Raw genomic sequence first — 18900 nt, 5'->3', positions numbered from 1 at the left:
AGGGAAACTCAAGGTGACTTTTCTAATTATTAAGTGGTGGATTTAAGTTTACAACATTTAAGTTTATGTTTATGATTGAAATTATTTTAAGTTCTTGTTATTCTACTATGTAACCGATTGCATAACAATATTGAGATTCTTAAATTCCTAAAATCCCATATGGTGAAACATTAGTTTATTGTTACTAAGCTTAAATTAAGTTTTTTATAAATTTCTAAGCAATTCCTAATTTGTTTCACATCAATATATTTCTTAGGCTTTGCTTTCACTATTTCCGTTGGCATTTCCTGGTTTCAATACTTCTGACATGCATGTAATTCATAATTTGTCATTGCATGCTTCTTCTTTTACATGTATCATAATTGTTGATGGTTTCTTATCCTCTATTTTTAGAAATGACACTATTGCAATCTTACTCTCTTTAATGCCTTACATGTTCCTAGTTTACAATAAATTTATTATTTATATAGTCTTACTATAACTCATAATTGTGATGTAACATTTTATCTTATTATTTGCTCGGATCTTATTTTGAAGTTAACCATTGGTGGGAGTGTTGAATCTGGAGTTATAGTCTTGCATGTTACCTTATTAAATATTTTTTTTATACACTTCTTAACTATTAATTGTCCATTAATATCCTCTCTCCTTAATATACCTAGTTTCTATATTGGGTATTTAGTTGCCTTTTTTGATATTTTTCACCAACATTATAAAATATCTTCTCATGCACTCATATATTTTTTTGATTAAGATACTCTCAGATACAAAGGTTGGGTGCCGAATGTTGGCCTTTAAAAGAGAAGCATAATACTAAGTTAAGTGTGGCAGAGATGAGGATGCTCAGGTGGATGAGTGGCTTTACCCTTAGAGATAGGATACGAAATGAGCATATACGTGAAAAGGTTGGAGTAGCTCCAGTAGAAGATAAGATTAGAGAAAGTCGCCTTAGATGGTTTGGTCACATAAAACGGCAGCCTTGTGATGACCCGGTTAGGAGAGTAGAGGTATTAGATTTGACTTATGTTAAGAAAGATAGGGGTAGACCTAAAAAGACTTGGTTAGAAAATATTAGGAACGACCTTTCTTTATTAGATTTAAACGAGAATTTGACTTTTAATAGGACACAATGGAGAAAAAGGATTCATGTATCCGACCCCACGTAGTGGGATAAAGGCTTGATGTTGTTGTTGTTGTATACTCTCAGATACCCATAAAAAGATATAAATGTTATGATCCTCTATTCAAGCATTTATCTACATCCTTAGCATCGTTTTCCATGTCTCTGTTGTTTTTATTCCTAGGATGGATATAGAAGCACTATAACTTCCTCTATGAAAATTAACTGTGTATGCTGAACTGGATGCACTTAATGACCAAGCCTGATCCAGTGTGGTAGTAAAATGGAGAGTCGTAACTCTTTCTGCATTTGAAATGTTGTTGGTTAAGATTCTTAGAAGATTTTAAGTTCTTCAATAATCAAGGCTATGATTATGACAATTATGTAGCTTACATTGAAAGCAATCTTTGTGTAAAATGGAAGGGCCAAACATTTTGAGGTTAATTATTATTTCATATATGATGTTTTATTTTTCATGAGTTTTGTTACTCATATTTTCAGTTCATGACAAGTGACATTTTCACAAAAGCTCCAGGTCCTATAAGTTGAAGCTAATAAACATATATATGCTACAATTTGGGGGAGAGTATTATCGAATGCTGTTTATTTGGATGTAATATTAAAAAGTCATTATATTATGAGTGTGTATAATTAGATAAAATAGTAATTGTTACCAAGAACACAATAGTAGTACTAGTATTCCTGAGTGAGTTCCAAAGCCCTACATGAGGTCCTGGTTGGGTACCCATGCATTACTCGGACAGGCTTTGCCCATCCACGCTCACCCATGGTGAGTTTCAGGATGCCATATCCACCTATACCTACCCACTTTCCATGCTTTTTGAACGCAGTCTGTCACGGATTGATGGCCTTGAAGCTTGTTGTTCTTTGCTATGATTGTAAACTTTCAAGACGCATATTAGAATTTATCATAGTCGTAGCGTGGTTAAGTGCTGCACATTACATAGTGAGGATTGCAGTAATATAAGATATATGGTGATTAGCAATGTAAATCAATTTATCCATCGATATTGAGTACCCACTCATACCCACCCACAAGGCCATGGGCGTACCCATACCCACCCACAAGGCCATGGGTGTACCCATACCCACCCATCACCATTGGATATGGGTGGGTACATAGGTGGGTGTGGGTATGGGTGCCCAATGTAGGGCTCTGGTGAGTTCATCTCTCTGTGTGAGACTATATTCATAACCCTACTATCGACAGAGCCACATGGCTTTCCCATAAGTAAAATCATACAAGCTGGCCATTGCCATGTATGCAAGCCAGCTTGTTCTTGTCGCCATCGATGGGACCGTGCACATGGTGGGTCTCAGCCCCTGGGTTAGGCTTGCCTACTGGAACATTGGGTCCCAACCCCAATTGAAAAGCCACCTAGGTAGCTCATCCGTTTTCTCAAAGCTTGGAGATTCATTTCAACTTTCATGTGCCTTTCATATGTCTAGATAGCTTTAGGCTCTGCACGTTGGCATTAGCTACTATATATTCTGTATAACTTATTACAATAAGTGCAGAGCTCTTTTGAATATAATTGCTTGGTCCACCCCATATTCTAAGTATCTTTGTAGCCTGCCAGCAAGGCTTGTGAGTTTTGTTGCTAGATTTTGGTTGGGTGAAGATTTGTCTGTATGTGATTTTTGTTTTCTTCAAAATCTACTGTTAATAAAAATAGAAAATATTTCATAAAATGGAATGCCTTCTTCAGAAAGAGTAAGATAATATTGTGGCTTGTCGTCCGGTATAAAATGAAATACTGTTATTCTATTGCAAATAGGCTGTAGTTTTGTTTATGGTTTTTCCATGATCATCAAATGATCGAAATACAATTTCTGTATAATGTTTTTTTCTGTCTTATATTCTCCACTCAAATCAATGTAATTAGGAGGCTTACAGTCTCAATTTATGCTTGCTATGTAATGCCTTTGAGGGATTATTAATAACATCATAGTTTGGGCTAAAATTTTTTGTACTAAAAAGTTGATTTAGAAAATAATAAAAAATTTATCCCAAATAAAATCTTAGGCTTGGTTTGGGACGGCTTTTTTTTTTGCTTCTTAAAGCAAATGTTTAGTACAAATATTTTAATTTTTGTACTGAAAAGCTGTTTTAAGAAGCAGAAAGAAATCCATTTCAAAACAAAGCCTTAGTGTCAAATAATGGAAACAATTAAATAGCTGAATAAATTTCCTTAACTATTAATCAATCTCCTTTTTGGGATTCATTTGACATGAATTTACATACACCTCTTCCCATATTCAACATACCTAAGCTTATTGTTTTTTTACAATCTCATCCCCTTGTTTCTGTGTCATGAAACAAGACATCTTTCAAAAAAGATGAGAGGTCTATCCAAAACAGTTAATTTGGTGGTGAGAAAACACTGCAAATTTGAAAGCCAACTTTTATAGCTAAACAATACAGACATGGGTTCTATCTTTAATACCAACTTTTGCTATAGAATCTTTTCATTATGATTTTCTTTAGTGAAAGAAATTATAAGGCGTTCAAATTAACAACTTGTATTCCTTGATCAGTATTATGTTCAGTATAATATTATTAGGGGATAAGTAATTGGCTTCCATTTGATTCTCCATTCTGAGTGTCATAAATTTGGCCTTTAATTAGAATCAATGTAGAAGACTATGCAAGTTGGGTGCATGGGACACAAATTTGATTAAATTGGAATGATCTAGAAGCTGCGGTTGACTATATGAAGTTTTTGAAAGAGGTGACATTGTCTGAGATCATTGGAAATAGTTCTCATTAGAAGCAAGAGGAGAAGAAGGGTGATTTTTGCATTAGAAGAGGGGAATTAGAGGGAATTGTAGAGAGCTATTTATGTCTCTTTTTTATTAGGTTTTAAGAGACTTAATAGAAAATTAGTTGCCGGAAAAAGGAATGTAATATAAAAGGAATGCAATATAAAATAAATATTTTTGAGTTGTTTAGATGAGTGTGAAAGAAATGTATTAGATTATTTTTTTATTTGATTTGAAGTAAAATGAATGTAATATAAAAAAGTAAAAATGATAGTAGGTAGTGGCCGACATTAGCGGTGGTGTGGCCAATGATGGTGGTCGGCGGTGGTGGCCTGTGGTAGGCGTCTGGCAATGGTGGTTGATAATGGGCGGTTAGCCGGTGGTGGGCTGTGACGGTGGTCTGCTAGTGGCGATGGGCTGCGGCGGTGATGGTCTGTCAATGGCAGTAGTGGCCGACAACGGTGGTTGCCAGCGGTGGCTGGTGGTGGTGAAAAATAATGTGAGTACCGAATAAATAAATATATAATTTCTTATTAATATTTGAACTTCAAAAATCAGCTTAAATAATACTACTTGAATTATGTTAATTTTAATTAATTTTATATATTTAATTATGTCTATCAATAAATTAAATATTTATACCATAAACATCAAACATATAAGTAATTTGATTTGTTTAAAGTTCAATTAAAGTTCGAACTCGAAAAAAATAACTTGATTCAACTTAGTTCATTTGCAATCTTATTTTTAAGGTTTAATTGATGAGTCTTTTAATAAAAGATTTATATGAAATGCCACTCAAATATTAAAGACTAAAGTTGAGCGCTTAAAATCATGGAACTAATGACTCAAATCTAAAGGACTTATATGATATTTATCCACATTTTTAAACTACATCATATATATGAAGTCAACTCTTAAATAGGTTAAATTATGATGCCATTACAGGACCCGCATGATATGTGTTTACAATGATTATTAATTTATTTAATCGGAAGTCAACTTTTAATAAGCTGATGATGCCAATAATGAACCCAAAAGAAATATTGAGAAGCAGCTGTTCAATGATTAAAATCATGGCTTCGTTTAGGAAGATTTTATTATTATTTTTAACAGCAGTTTTTCGATACAAAAATTCTTAAATTAGTAATTTTTATATTAAAAAAGTTGCTTTTGAAAGCATTAAGCTTTCATTTGGGATAGCTTCCTTATTGCTTCTTAAAGCAATTTTTAATATAAAAAATTTATTTGTTATACTAAAAAGTTGTTTTAACGAGCAGTAAAAAAACTATCTCAAATGAAGCACAAGCGTTGATTGGAATAATAAGTGTTCAATAATGAAAATAGTTTTAAAATTTTGATAAAGAAATGCATTTTTAATTTATAATAGGATATGATGTAGATGTGGATTTCATCTCATACAAAATATTAAGCATTAGATTAAATAATTATAATAAAATATAAAATTTGAGGATTATTTAGGTCTTGTTTGTAACGATAAGGTTGCAATGATGTGCTGCCGATTAATTTGAATAGAAGTCTAATTAGGTGATTAAAAATAGACTGAGAAAATTAATACTTGATCAGTTAAACTATTATTTTTTTGGAAGATGGAGACTAATCCCATACATCTCATATAGAATTCATTTATGTTTTTAAATGATTGAAATTTTAATTTAATATTGATAATTAATTAAAGATATATCTGATTTAAGTCTTAGTTAAATATGGTTAAATGAGATAAGATGTATGAGACAATTTTTTTTTATTCTTGTCTTTAGTAGTATCTCTCTTTACTAATGGTTGAATGAGATAAGGTTTCTTGGCAATGTATCAACATTTGAATTAAAAAATTGTGCTCAATAAATTATAAAATAATAATTATTATTTTTATATCAAGCACAAAATCACATAGTTTGATCTTGAATTTATGGCCTTATTTTTTCTTTAAAAAAAATTCAAAGGGTTTGCTTAATAATGAAGTTGGTTGCTTATTTTCTTATAAAGTTAGTTGTGTTACTATGGAGAAAATAACTTTTTTGTTACGCACACAGAAATTAACTTTTAATAACTAAAAGTTTCTAAAAAATTGTGAGAATAGAATGAAAACAGTAACCGAACGAAATTATAATTTTTGTATGAAAAAAAAAAATCAGCTAGAAACCTACCCTAAATAGACCTAAATATGAAGATTTGTAGTTCCATGATCCTGCTTACATTGTGGACAACATTATTTTAACCTATGAGCTTCTGGGAGATTTTAATCATAAACACAGGAACAAATTTCTTTGTGCTAAATTTGACATTCACAAAGTCTTTACTCGGTCTCTAGAGACTTTATTCTTAATCATATGTCTGACAAAGGGTTTCATGTAACCTTCATTGCTTGGGTCAAAGGTTGTATTATTGATGTGGATTTTTCTATCTCCATTAATGGAGCATTGGAAGGCTTCTTTAACTCTTCCTCCGGCCTTAGACAAGGATGCCCTCTTTCACCTTATCTCTTTAGTATTGCTATGGATGGCATTTCCTCTCTTTTTGAGGAAGTAACCGCTACCAAGCACTTCGAAGGGATTAACATTGGGAATTTCTCTATATCACACTTACTCTATGCAGATGATCTGTTAGTGTTTGGTAATACTATTACTGATAATGTTCATGCTCTCAAAAATATGTTATAACATTTTGGTGATGCCTCGGGCCTGCGGGTTAATTATGATAAAAACACTGTCATTTTCTCTAAGAATGTCTCAGTAGATTCTGATATTGGTAGTATTCTGAATATTCTTATATCCCAAAGCCCTTTTAAATATCTTGTACTTCCGATTTTCACTAGAAAGCTCCGCAATTTCGATTTCCAACCTTTATTGCAAAAAATTGTATAGCTCCTTAGATGGCTGGAAAGCAAAGTTCCTTTCATTTGCTGGGAGAATCCAATTTCTGAGTTGGCTTATTGGATAAGAAGATCCATCATACCAAAAAACTACTGTAAAATTATTGATAGAATCTGCTCTAGATTCATATATCACGGTGATATTGCTAAGAGGAAACTTCATATGGTGGCTTGGAAAGATACCTGTAAACCGAAGCAATTTGGTGGCATTGGGATCCTTGCCATTAATACCCTTTACTATGCATTTAGCGGGACTTTAATATGGAGATATTTTAACACTGCTAGTCCTTTATTTAGCTAGTGGAGAGCCAAGTACATCTCCTTTTGGTGCCTCATTCCCGCACCTCTATGTATTGGAAATTGTTATGTGGTGTTGTCGTCCAATTACAGGCCTGCTTTAATTTCAAAATTTTGAGTGATTCTTCCCTATCCCTCCTTTGGGATCCCTGGTACAATGGTAAACAACTATATGAAATCCTGCCTGAGCGCTCCTTTGAATTCTTAAGGCAGGATTTATCCCTTTATCTGGTCAAATTCCTTATTACAAATGGCAGCTAGACTGTCCCTGCTTATATGCCCCCTCCCATTGCCACTGAAATTTCCTCTATTCCTATTCACAAGGATGGTTGGGTTTGTAATTGGCTCCAGGACTCTGAGAAACCAGCTTTTAGAAATTTTATTATTCATTATTATGATGATTGTGATAAAGTTAACTGGGATTTTATTTGGCACAAGCGATACGTTCTCCACTTCTCAGCATTTGCTTGGCTCGCTTTTAGAAATGGTCTAAAAATTGCATAAGCTCTGAATATTAGAGGGATCCCGACTCCTCCCAAATGCTCTTTCTGCTCTTCCTCTATGGAAACTCAATCGCACATATATTTCCGATGTGATTTTACTTTTGGTTTTGTGAAAAAAATATTCCCACACTTTACTGACTTACTTCTCCGACCTAACCTCTATCAAATGTTCTCTTATATCAATGATTTGGACTTAAACAAGCAGCTGAGAAACCTCCACTTACTTATGTGCTACGATGCTATCTACTAATCTAGAGGGTCCGGCCGGAACGATATAATTTTTGGGAATTCTTTTGATTGCTCCTCCACGATTGTTTGGAAAATTAAAAAGGTAGTGCTTCTTAAATCTACAAAATGGAAGGATTCTCATCTTTTCCTTCATATGCTTCACTGATGTGCGAGTTGGAGTTTTTGGCTGGACTCTCCCTAGTCGCTTTGGTTTTGGTTTTGGTTCTGGCTGTTTTTCTCACAGGACCTTAGTTCTCTGGCAACCAAGGTTTTCTGATTCTTCTTGAAGGCTGGCCGAGCATCTTTTGGACGGACAATGATAAGTTTTGGTGCTACCCAGCTTCTCCTTGGACGGTATCTCTCGGCAACCAGGAGAATTTGATGCTCTCTATGTGCTGGAGGTCTCGATTTTGTTGAACATTCTGAGTCATCTCAGCTCTTGTAACTATTTTAGCTTTTTTCTTTTCCTGTTTTTTAGTTTCAGGCTCTCTTTTACCGCAACTACCTCATTATTTTGGTTTGTTGCTAGTTTTTCTTTTATACATGTAATTATGTTTTCTTTCCTTCATAGTTTATAATATGGGCTATGGTCCCAAAATTTCCCAAAATAAAAAGTTTTTACACTATCGAGTTAAATTAAGATTCATCCCAATTATTTTTGATTCAGTTAAACAAAATATCTTTATGCAACATGAATCGAAAAGCTAATAATATAATACAATAGATCTAATCAAATCACTAATAACATTAATCAAGGTATGGATTTTAAGAACATAATGTCTAAATTCTCTACATCAAATAGACTAAAAAATCAATATGCTCTCAAATTATCAAGATACAAAAGCTTTTTTGTGTAACACTTTTGAATTAAATTCTCCAAGGGGGAGACAAAGAACCTACTTTCACAACATTTTATTCTCTCTTTTAAGCTACTTTAAGTCATTTCTCTTATTTAGCTCATTCTTTAAGCATCATAATATTTTTTTTTTCCTTGAGAGTTATTTTTCAGAACACGCTTCTTATTTTTTTGACTATAAGCATACACAAATTAAATCAAGTCAGCATAAAATTATTTTTGACATAAAATAATTTAAATCTTACCTCCATTTTAGATATAAGAAATAATACCAGTCAACCACTTTAGGTATTCAATTATGCAAAACTAGAAAGCTCAATAATGCACATTCAATTCACATGGTGGTTCACTTGAACAAGTAACAAGGCATTGAATAAAATGAACACCAATGAAACTTGTCAATCTTTATGGGCTATTTGGTTACATATAAATAAAAATATCTATTTTTTTAACATAAAATAAAGTAAATTATTTATTATTATATATAATATAAAGCATCTTAAATACACCAGTGTTAAGTTAATTATAAAGAAAAAAAAATTTCAATATATTCTAATGTAAAAAAATATCAGAATAAAATTTAAAGCTTTTGAATTTATATTAAAATGAATATTATATTTAATATCTTGAATTGCACTAATTTTAGAATAAATTTAAGAGTTTTCAATTTTACCTAAATATATTTTGCATTTAGATATTCTAACATGATGTTTTCATATAAATTATCATTTTTTGCACATTTATAATGAGATTTCAATAAATAATAATAATAATGATAATAATAATAAATTTCTATTTTTATCATTGGGCTTACGCACTCAATAATCCCAAATAAAATTGTTATATCTGTAAATAACGCTTAATTTTAAAAAATTAAGGTAAAAAAGACATTCACCACTTTGTAAGACATTTAGTTCGGGAATGTCTTGTTTTTATCTTAAATATTTATGTCAAGCTGTAAATGTTTTTTGAATTTGTAAAAAATGGGGGACTCAAATGTAAAATTGAGGTAAAATTTGAATATGATTGCAAAGTTATTTATAGTTGACTAAGAAGTACATCTCTGCCTGCCTACTTTCCTTGTAGATAATATCTGTCTGTCAGCTAAAAATTAGGTTATGTTTGGGACAGTCTTTTTAATATTTTTTTTGAGAAATTTTTAATATTTTCTCTATAGTAGTTTTAAAATATAAAATTAAATAATTTAAGAATTTAAATATAAAATATTAAAAAATTTGAAATTTTATCTTATACTCACATATATATATATATATATATTTCTTAATATTTCTTTTATAATCACTCAAATTATGTCCGAACTTAAACCCGATTAATTAATTAAGCACGGCCTCAAATCAATGGTGGCTAATGCTTAGCTCCTTTATACTCTATAAGTGATGAGCAATCTATCATTTCTCAATAAATCTATTTCTTCCTCTACGGTCAAAGCACAGACACTTACAATCTTCACAAGAAGGATTAACAGAACCGAGCTGTAAAACTCCATAGAATTATCAATGGCAGAAATCAAACTTTTTTTTTTTTTTTTGGCATAGATTTATTAACTATGGACGAGGAAGGAGATCAAGAAAGAGAGTAAATATATATTTCACACAGAATATGCTTTATGCGCGTAACAAGACATCAATTGAAAAATATAAAAGAGAGAAAAATATGATAGTAGAATTCACTCATAACTCTCCCCTCATCAATTTCTTCTATAACTTCCTTCTCTTTGTTACACTTTGAATAACGGCCGCGCAGCTAAGAATTTTCCACCTCAGAGGTAGAGGTGGAGGTGGAGGAGCAGTCGCAGAGTGGAGGCTGGTCGAGCTCGACCTCGCGCTTGTGGAAGCTCCGGTGGCAGTTGCAAGCGGCGCAGAGGAGGGCGGAGGCGGTTCCATCGTCGCCGGAGGCCATGAACTCCCTGCAGCCGTCGACGGCGTAGCCGCCCATGCTAGCTGCATGGTTTTTCCTGCACTCCGTGTACCGTATCACAACCTTTTGATCCTTGATCTTCTTCCTTGTGGAGCCATTGGGGGGAGAAATATAATTAGCGTTGTTTGGCTCCGGCTGAGGCCGCATGCTCTCTTCAGCTCTTCTTCTGCCGAAGTTTGAGAGGAGATGGATAGATGAAGAAGAGAAAGTTGGCATGGAGGAAGGTGGAGAGATATTAAAAGGGGGGGAGGTAGAGGTAGAGAGAGACAGAGAGAGAGAGAGAGAGAGATGAAGAAGAAGATGGCTTACGTTTGCGTGTGGATTTTATATGGAAAGAAAGGTTGCCGTGCCTTTTAGGTGTTGGCTCAGTGGGTGGGGAGTGGTTTTGGTTAATGGAACAAACAATCTCTCTCTTAATTATAATTCATAAAGCCTAATTGTGCGGATAAGTGAGCCAAAGGTGGAAAATATTTCTCGCCATTGATATGCTTGTCTTGTGTATCTTTAAGATTTTGAATAATATGTATTAGAATTTTATCAAATTAAGGTCTTAATTATGACTCTTCATAATTTTTTTAATTCATTAACTTAAATTATAAAGTCAAAAGTATGAATATGATTATATATAATGTTTAGAATAGTTAGTCATATAATGAATTTGGATACAATTGTTTTTAATGTGATTATAAAAATAGTAGAATTAATTAATAAAAAGATTAATTTATTAAGTCAATACATATTCAATATATTACTCTATATTATATAATATTTGGAATATTTCTTTTTATGGTATAGTTATTTGTTATGTGTAGGAAATATAGCCAATGCTCAATGGAGTGAGGATTTAATTTAGCCCAATTATATGAATTTTATTAATATCATATACATACATATATCTATATATTAGATTTTTTATGTGAAAACTATTTAGAGTGAAAAAATCATGAGGCATAACTAATTAGTCTAACAAAATTTATTATTTATTAAAAGTTGGTGTAAGGGTGGTCCATCGTCTTCAAATTATTAGATAGAATGCTTGTTAAGCAATTAATAAAGTCAATATAGAGGTACATCCATTTTTAATGTTGTAGATGCATATGATAACATGTGATTAATTACAATGTAATAACAAGCTATGAATAAAGTGCAATTCTAAACAAAGACTTATGATTGTGACATTATCATTGAAATTTCAATAAGTATCATAAAGTGTTTTAGCCCTAGCCTGCACGTACATGTTAATATAAGATGACACATAAGTGCCATGTTATTTTAACTTTGTGACAAATATTCTCGAGAGTGCTCTTGATTATCCTTTCGAGAATATTGAATCACACATGATAACATTCACCATTAGAAATCCTATTGGGAGAACCTTAATTTTTAAACTAAATGATCTTGAATACTAATTAGTAATATTGCAAATCCAACAATGAAGATGTTACATATAGTATGATCCTGACGCATGTTACAAATATTTAATGAAACTTTAGTTTACCTTCCAAGACAGACACTACAATGTGCGCACAAATATGAATAATCAAGCCTCTGAAGGAACATCTATAATCATCTAAGAACACATAAACATTAAGTATAATAATCAAAGGCCTAACACGCTCTTTTGAGAGATGCCCTAATTGTACTCATAATTAGACATTCTTGTACTCATTTTTCCCCCAAATAGTGAATAATATCTCCCAGTTCTTTGCACACGCAATAGATCATGTACCTCATACTAATAGTTAAAAGCATGCCATGAAAGAAAGAGATTATTACATGCGGAATCCGGACATAGAGAACCGTTAGATTTTGTGACCATGAATAATAAATCTCAGTTAGCCAGCTATTACTCACTACTGCACTTTTACTGTTCACCCGGGCTATTTTACTATTCACGGTCACAAAACCGAACAGTTCTCTATGTCCAGACTCCGCACGTAATAGTCTCTCCCAAGAGAGAGGCAAGAGTGAAATCTGTGTGCAACAGATTTCAAGGTAATATTAATGACAATTTAATTCACAAAATTAAAGAAGCTATAACTGTCATAATTACAAATCAAATCACATGCTGAACGTATAAACACATCACTTATTCACTGAGGACCAATTGCTACTAATCAAATTTACTCATTTGTATTCAAAATTAACAAAATCTAATGAAGAGAGAATGAAATCTTCGCAGACATTTGGAAGTGTCCTACTGAATTTTCTTTTTAAAAAAACCGAACTTAGACACAACAGTTAGTATTGAAAATTGAACTTGCATAGACAAAATTATCCAATACATAAACAAAAAAGAGATGTTGGGTCAGTGGTAGGGCAAGATTTCCACAAGAGATGAGCCAATGTCACTTCATTGCCCCCCATCTCCATATCAAACAAACAGTTCAAATTGAATTGCAGCAGACAAGCTAGTCCTCTCCATTCGTGTGGTTCCATAGAATAAAATTGAGCAGGTAGAGGGAGGCCGACCTTATCATGTTAGCCATTGAAGTTATGGAACCATATATGCACTTATTTATTCTTATCCAACATGCATGTTGCTTGTTTTGACGCATACACTATCTTTTAATAAAGCAGAGATGAGAGTAATATATCTATACATAAAAAACATTATGACTGCATGCATTAAATATATATGCTACTTTTTTGTTCTTCTGTGTAATGATAAATTAGGTGACTTTAATTCATATTTTATGTGTATTAATTTATGTTTTTAGTAACTAGTTAAGGAAGAAATTGATCATCGAATATGTTCAACACACAGATCTAGCATTATTGGAATCTTATTCGAAGCTTGTTGTATTTCAAAATTATGATTGAAAAATAGTAGTAGAAGAAGAAGGTTTAATCATATTTGAATGTATCATTCGGAACATGTTTGAACATGGCTAAAGCATTTTTGAATAAGAGTAATTAATGCTTGATTAGTATTCGAAGATATTCGATCATGGATCCTATCTTTAAAGCATGTGGTCTCAATCTTAATCAAATTTTATTAGACTTCTCAAATGTTTTTGAATCAAATTTAGCTAATAATCATCCTTCATTGAACCAATACAGCTAATTTTTATTTTTTTATCAATCAAATTTTAAAAAATTATGCCCAAAGAAAATTTGAATAAAAAAAAATTACAGCAGTCGGCAAGAGGCAACCACTTCAACAAATTTGATCACGAGGTCGTAGCGTCGGTCAAAATTTCTACGCCAGCATTTATCTTTAATTTTTTTTTAAATATATTGAAACTAAACAACTTCAACTACGTTGTTGACTTTGCTGTTTTGGTTTTTTGCAGAAAGTTAGTTTCAAAATTATACTTACTTGAATGTATCATTCGGAACATGTTTGAACAAGAGTAATTAATGCTTGATTAGGGTTCGAAGAATATTCGATCATGGATCCTATCTTTAAAGCTAGCATGTGGTCTCAATAATCTTAATCAAATTTTATTAGAATTCTCAAATGTTTTTTGAATCAAATTTAGCTAATAATCATCCTTCATTGAACCAATACAGCTAATTTTTATTTTTTTATCAATCAAATTTTAAAAAATTATGCCCAAAGAAAATTTGAATAAAAAAAAATTACAGCAGTCGGCAAGAGGCAACCACTTCAACAAATTTGATCACGAGGTCGTAGCGTCGGTCAAAATTTCTACGCCAGCATTTATCTTTAATTTTTTTTTAAATATATTGAAACTAAACAACTTCAACTACGTTGTTGACTTTGCTGTTTTGGTTTTTTGCAGAAAGTTAGGCATAGAGCTTATCTGGCTGCGGGGTTTTGCAGATGTCATGGCTCAATTGAATTTATGTCAATTTTTTTTAGTAAGAGGTCAGACTTAGTGTTTATTTGGGATGTCTACATTATTTTATAAAATTAATTGTAAAATTATTGTGGAGAAAATAATTTCACTATTATAATTGCAGAAAACACATTTTCATTATAATTTTTTTTTGAAAAATAATGAAAAAGCAATAGCCAATCAAAATTATGATTACTATCTGAAAAACAAATCAGCCAAAAAACTATACCAAATAGACTCTAAGTACATTATCAACATCCATTTAAGCAATTTAGAGATTTGCTTTATAAAGAGTTGATTGATGATTATTATTTTAAGATTCAGTACGTATTTGAAATGGAAGATAATCTACTTTCACAGTTCCCTTATTATCTTGTATTTTAGATTTTATTTGGGACAAATTTTTTATTGTTTTTTAAAGCAGCTATGTAGCATAAATTTTGTTTTGAATTAGAAATTTTGTACAAAAATTTTGCTTTAAAAATAATAAGAAAGTAATCACAAATGAAATCTTAACGATGATAAAATATATGATAGAAGTTCTTTCTAACATACTCTGATTGATAATTTTGTTTGTGTATGTAACTTGTTGAATATGCCTTTAATATATATTATTAAGGGGCTTTATTACGCCTATTATTGTGATCTTTTTGTGAATATTGAAGATGGCATTCATCCTAAGAGATAGGAGAATAACCCCTAAAGCTTGTTCACTCATCATCTCCTATTCTTTCTGGTTAAACAAATAAATTTCATCCCTAGCTTCTAACAGTTGGAGTTTTCACACACACACATTTTTTTTATTTTCTAAAATTCAAAAATTTTTGGACATCAAATATATCAAATTTGATATTCTCGTCCGTCATAATCAAATTACAAATCTTGTGATAAAAGCTTTGATACAAGTTGTTATGACAGTAATAATATTTTGACCAAAATTAAATAATGAAGATGAACAAGCACAACAAATTCATCTGCTCTTGGTTTGTTGTTTGGTCTCCCTCTTAAAATTGATCATGCTACTTCTATAGATTCATGTCCCTCAGTGGCGCGTGTCTTATAGTTGAGCTTGACATTACTAAAAAGCATCCTGATAGATTGTGGCTAGGCCCCAAAAAATTTGGTTACATTCAATGTGTTGAAATGGAGGTTTTCACTTCCTATTGTGGTCTTTGTAAATGTTTACGGAATTTAAAAGGTGATTGTCATCCTCCTCCTAACTCTGTGCCAACTTTTCCTTATGCTAATCCTAATTTATCTATTTCATCTATTGGATGTGATTGTTGTAGTAGAAAAATTGGATGCTCCGTCGCATTTGTTCTTTCCTCTTTTACCGGTGCCTAGTTTGGTGGATAATGGGGACATGAACTTGGAAAACCATTTAGCTGTGGATGGTGGTCATGGTGATGCTCATAACGCTATTGATGTTGAGAATGTTGAGGAGGAAGTTGATCCTTCAAATGACAATGAGGAATTGATTATTTCTTCTTATTTCAGAGAGGATGATAAGGTGATATTGGATTCCAACACTTGTGTAATAAACTTAGTTCCTTCTCCTACTACATCCCCCTCTCTTTTGGTCGGTGCAGAGGTGGGGACTGTTGCAGATCATGCTGTTATTTTTGTTTCTTTAGATGATGGGATCGGTGAGTTGGGTGTTGGGACCTCAAATGTGCTGGTTGTTTATGGGAATGTTGAGGATTCTAATGGTGTGGATGTGTTGGATGAATTTCTCTTGGATCCTTTGGAACCAGTTCTAACAAATTTGCCTTTCATTGATCACATGCCAGTTTCTCCTATTAGTGCCTCTTTTCTCGAGGGTGTTGATCCTGTGTCTAAAAATGATGGTGTGTCTCTTGTTGATGTGATGCAATGTTAACTTACCTAGCTTGTAAATCGAGGGAAAATGAGGTGATGCAGAGTGACTAGTTAAATGATGACAATTATTCAACTATTGGAAAGGAAATTAATGAAAAAGATTTGAATTATTGCGATAACTTTAATTTAGATATTCTTCAAATAGCTGATGTTGATTTTTTTAAAAAGACTAGTAAGCATAGACTACATAAATCGAAAAAGAAATAATTTTTCTTTGTGGATTTGGCCTACCTTATGCTATTTGCATCTGCTTGGTTGGATTTGGCTTCATTCTTTAGAGTGTTATGGGTGGTACTGATGGCCCCTATTTTGGGAATTTTTATTGAGTGCGGACTTTGGACATAGCTCTACATCCAGAGTCCTGTAATATGGTGCCACATGGACCCCACCATTATCCCACCGTTCTATTTACAACATTTTTTCTAATTACATTGCGGCCTGATGACTTAACCCGCCCTATTAGCGAAAAATTGAGAAAAAATGCGATAATTCTATTTAATTAGTTTTTTCCCAATTACAGTTCGGCTTATGACCCGACTCAAAATTAATTTGCATTTATCATTTCAGTTTTTGAAAATGACCCGAAGTGTCTCAGTTTTGCACAATCAGGGGTTTAGGATTTCATTTTACTCCACAAGAAAGACTTGCGGGCGATCTTCATCTTCTACACGAAGCCATTTTGTTTACTCCACTTTTTTTATTGTAGAAATATAAGGCATGGCTAAGGTATGTTTTTTCATATTAGGATAACCTATACTCATTTGGAACATATCCCTACAAAGTTAGATGTAGTTGATCAGCAAAAAATGCGTAGCGTTACCCACAAAAACTAACCATATGGACCCAGTAGTACCCTGAAGGGGTAGCTAGTGGTACTTAGCGATTCCTAGATGGGGTACCCAGCGGTACCGACGGTACCCAAACATGATACCTAGTGGTACCCATCAGTACCCATCGGTTCCCAGATGGTACCCAACGGTATACACATATACAAACCGGTATGCTCTACATAAAATACAAAAAAAACCCTAACACTAAACGTGGTATTTATAGAATGAATAGAACTAATAATGCATTCCTGTTTTCTAAATGAAAAGAGGTACCCAAACGGGGTATCCAATGATACCTAGATGGGGTATCCAGTGGTACCCAAACGAGGTACCCAACAATATCCGATGGGGTGCCCAGCAAAACAGAGAGATACAAATCAATACCCACTGCAGAATACAAAAAATCCTATCCAACCCTAAACCATATACGTGACAAATACAAATGAGTATATGTTATCCTACTATGCAAAAGCATACCTTAGCCATGCCTTCCGTTTTTACAATGAAAAAAGTGGAGTAAACAAAGTGGCTTTGTGTAGAAGATGAAGATTGAAGATGAAGATCGCATGCAAGTCTTTCTTGTGGAGTAAACGGAAACCCTAAACCCCTGATTGTGAAAAACTGAGACGCTTCGGGTCATTTTGAAAAACTGAAATGACAAATACAAATTAATTTCGGGTCGTGTCATCAGGCCGCACTATAATTGGGAAAAACTAATTAAATAGAATTACCACATTTTTTTTCAATTTTTTGCGAATAGGACGGGTCGGGTCATCAGGCCACACTGTAATTGGAAAAAATCGTGATAAATAGAATGGTGGGGTCCACATGGCGTTATATTACATGACTCCAGACGTAGTGCCATGTTCGGAGTCCGCACCCAATAAAAATTTCTATTTTGGATCTTTTTCTTGCTTGGGTTCTTTTTGTTTTTAGACTCGAGATGCTTTTTTTATGCATTGCCTTGGGTGGTGGTGGTCCTTTCAGACCCAAGGTTCGCCGATTGGTTTTGTTGGGTGTCTTGGGGATTGATGGCAAGGCTATGGGGTGTTAGTTTTTGTTTTTTAGACTATGATAACGCATGATTCTTGCAAGCCCCCCCTGGAAGACCATGACTTGTTTTGGAAATCTTGGTGGTTCCTGTGTGGTCTAGGGTGGCTATAGTATTTAATTGGGTCTTCTCGATGATTCTTCCTCTAATGGATGGTCCAAGCTTGACAACCGGGTTGCATTTCTGAGTTCGACACTTTGGATTACCTCTCCTTTACATTTTACTTTACATTTTATTGTTTAATGTGGTATATATTTTTAGCTTGGTATTTTTCTTTTTCTTTTTTGGCTTTGTTGGCCTATTGGTTGTATGCCCCTTTTCTTTTAGAATAAAATCTGTCTTGTTAAAAAAAAAAAAGAACAACAAATTCACATGATACACAAATTAATATTGTTTAGTGAGATCCAACTATATTTATAATCGCACAAAGATTAAATACTCCACTAACCTTCAAAAGAGGGCACATTAAAGAACTTCAAATGTATAATTTAAAGATAAGAATTAAAATTATAAGAAGGAGAGTTGTTAAAAAATCAAATGGCCTAAATCTTAAGCCCTTCTCACAATCTTTTGTTTTTCCATTTTCTTTATGTACGCTTATGTTTATGAGCCGAGTGGTCAAAATATGATTGTGAAATACAGAATTTTATGTATGGAGTATAAATTTTTTTTTTCTTAGAATTTGAGTAACTGCATTATGAAAGCTGGACAAAATA

General features: G+C 32.8%; 1 protein-coding gene across 1 annotated transcript; it reads right to left on the bottom strand.

Moving 5' to 3' along the window:
- Positions 1 to 10250: 10250 nt before the first annotated feature.
- LOC110098235 (mini zinc finger protein 1) lies at positions 10251 to 10855 on the bottom strand. Its single transcript, XM_020824991.2, has one exon. The coding sequence runs from the start codon at positions 10833 to 10835 to the stop codon at positions 10446 to 10448; it is 390 nt and encodes a 129-aa protein (XP_020680650.1). The 5' UTR covers positions 10836 to 10855; the 3' UTR covers positions 10251 to 10445.
- Positions 10856 to 18900: the final 8045 nt, after the last annotated feature.

This window comes from Dendrobium catenatum, unplaced genomic scaffold (assembly GCF_001605985.2).
Source record: "Dendrobium catenatum unplaced genomic scaffold, ASM160598v2 fragScaff_scaffold_377, whole genome shotgun sequence".
Classification (NCBI taxonomy): Eukaryota; Viridiplantae; Streptophyta; class Magnoliopsida; order Asparagales; family Orchidaceae; genus Dendrobium; species Dendrobium catenatum.
Note: the sequence above shows the minus strand (reverse complement) of the source record. Positions and strands in the feature narration are given on the sequence as shown.

Excerpts from the sequence above, each read along its gene's own strand:
- LOC110098235 (XM_020824991.2), bottom strand. The coding sequence starts at position 10,835 with ATGCCAACTTTCTCTTCTTCATCTATCCATCTCCTCTCAAACTTCGGC.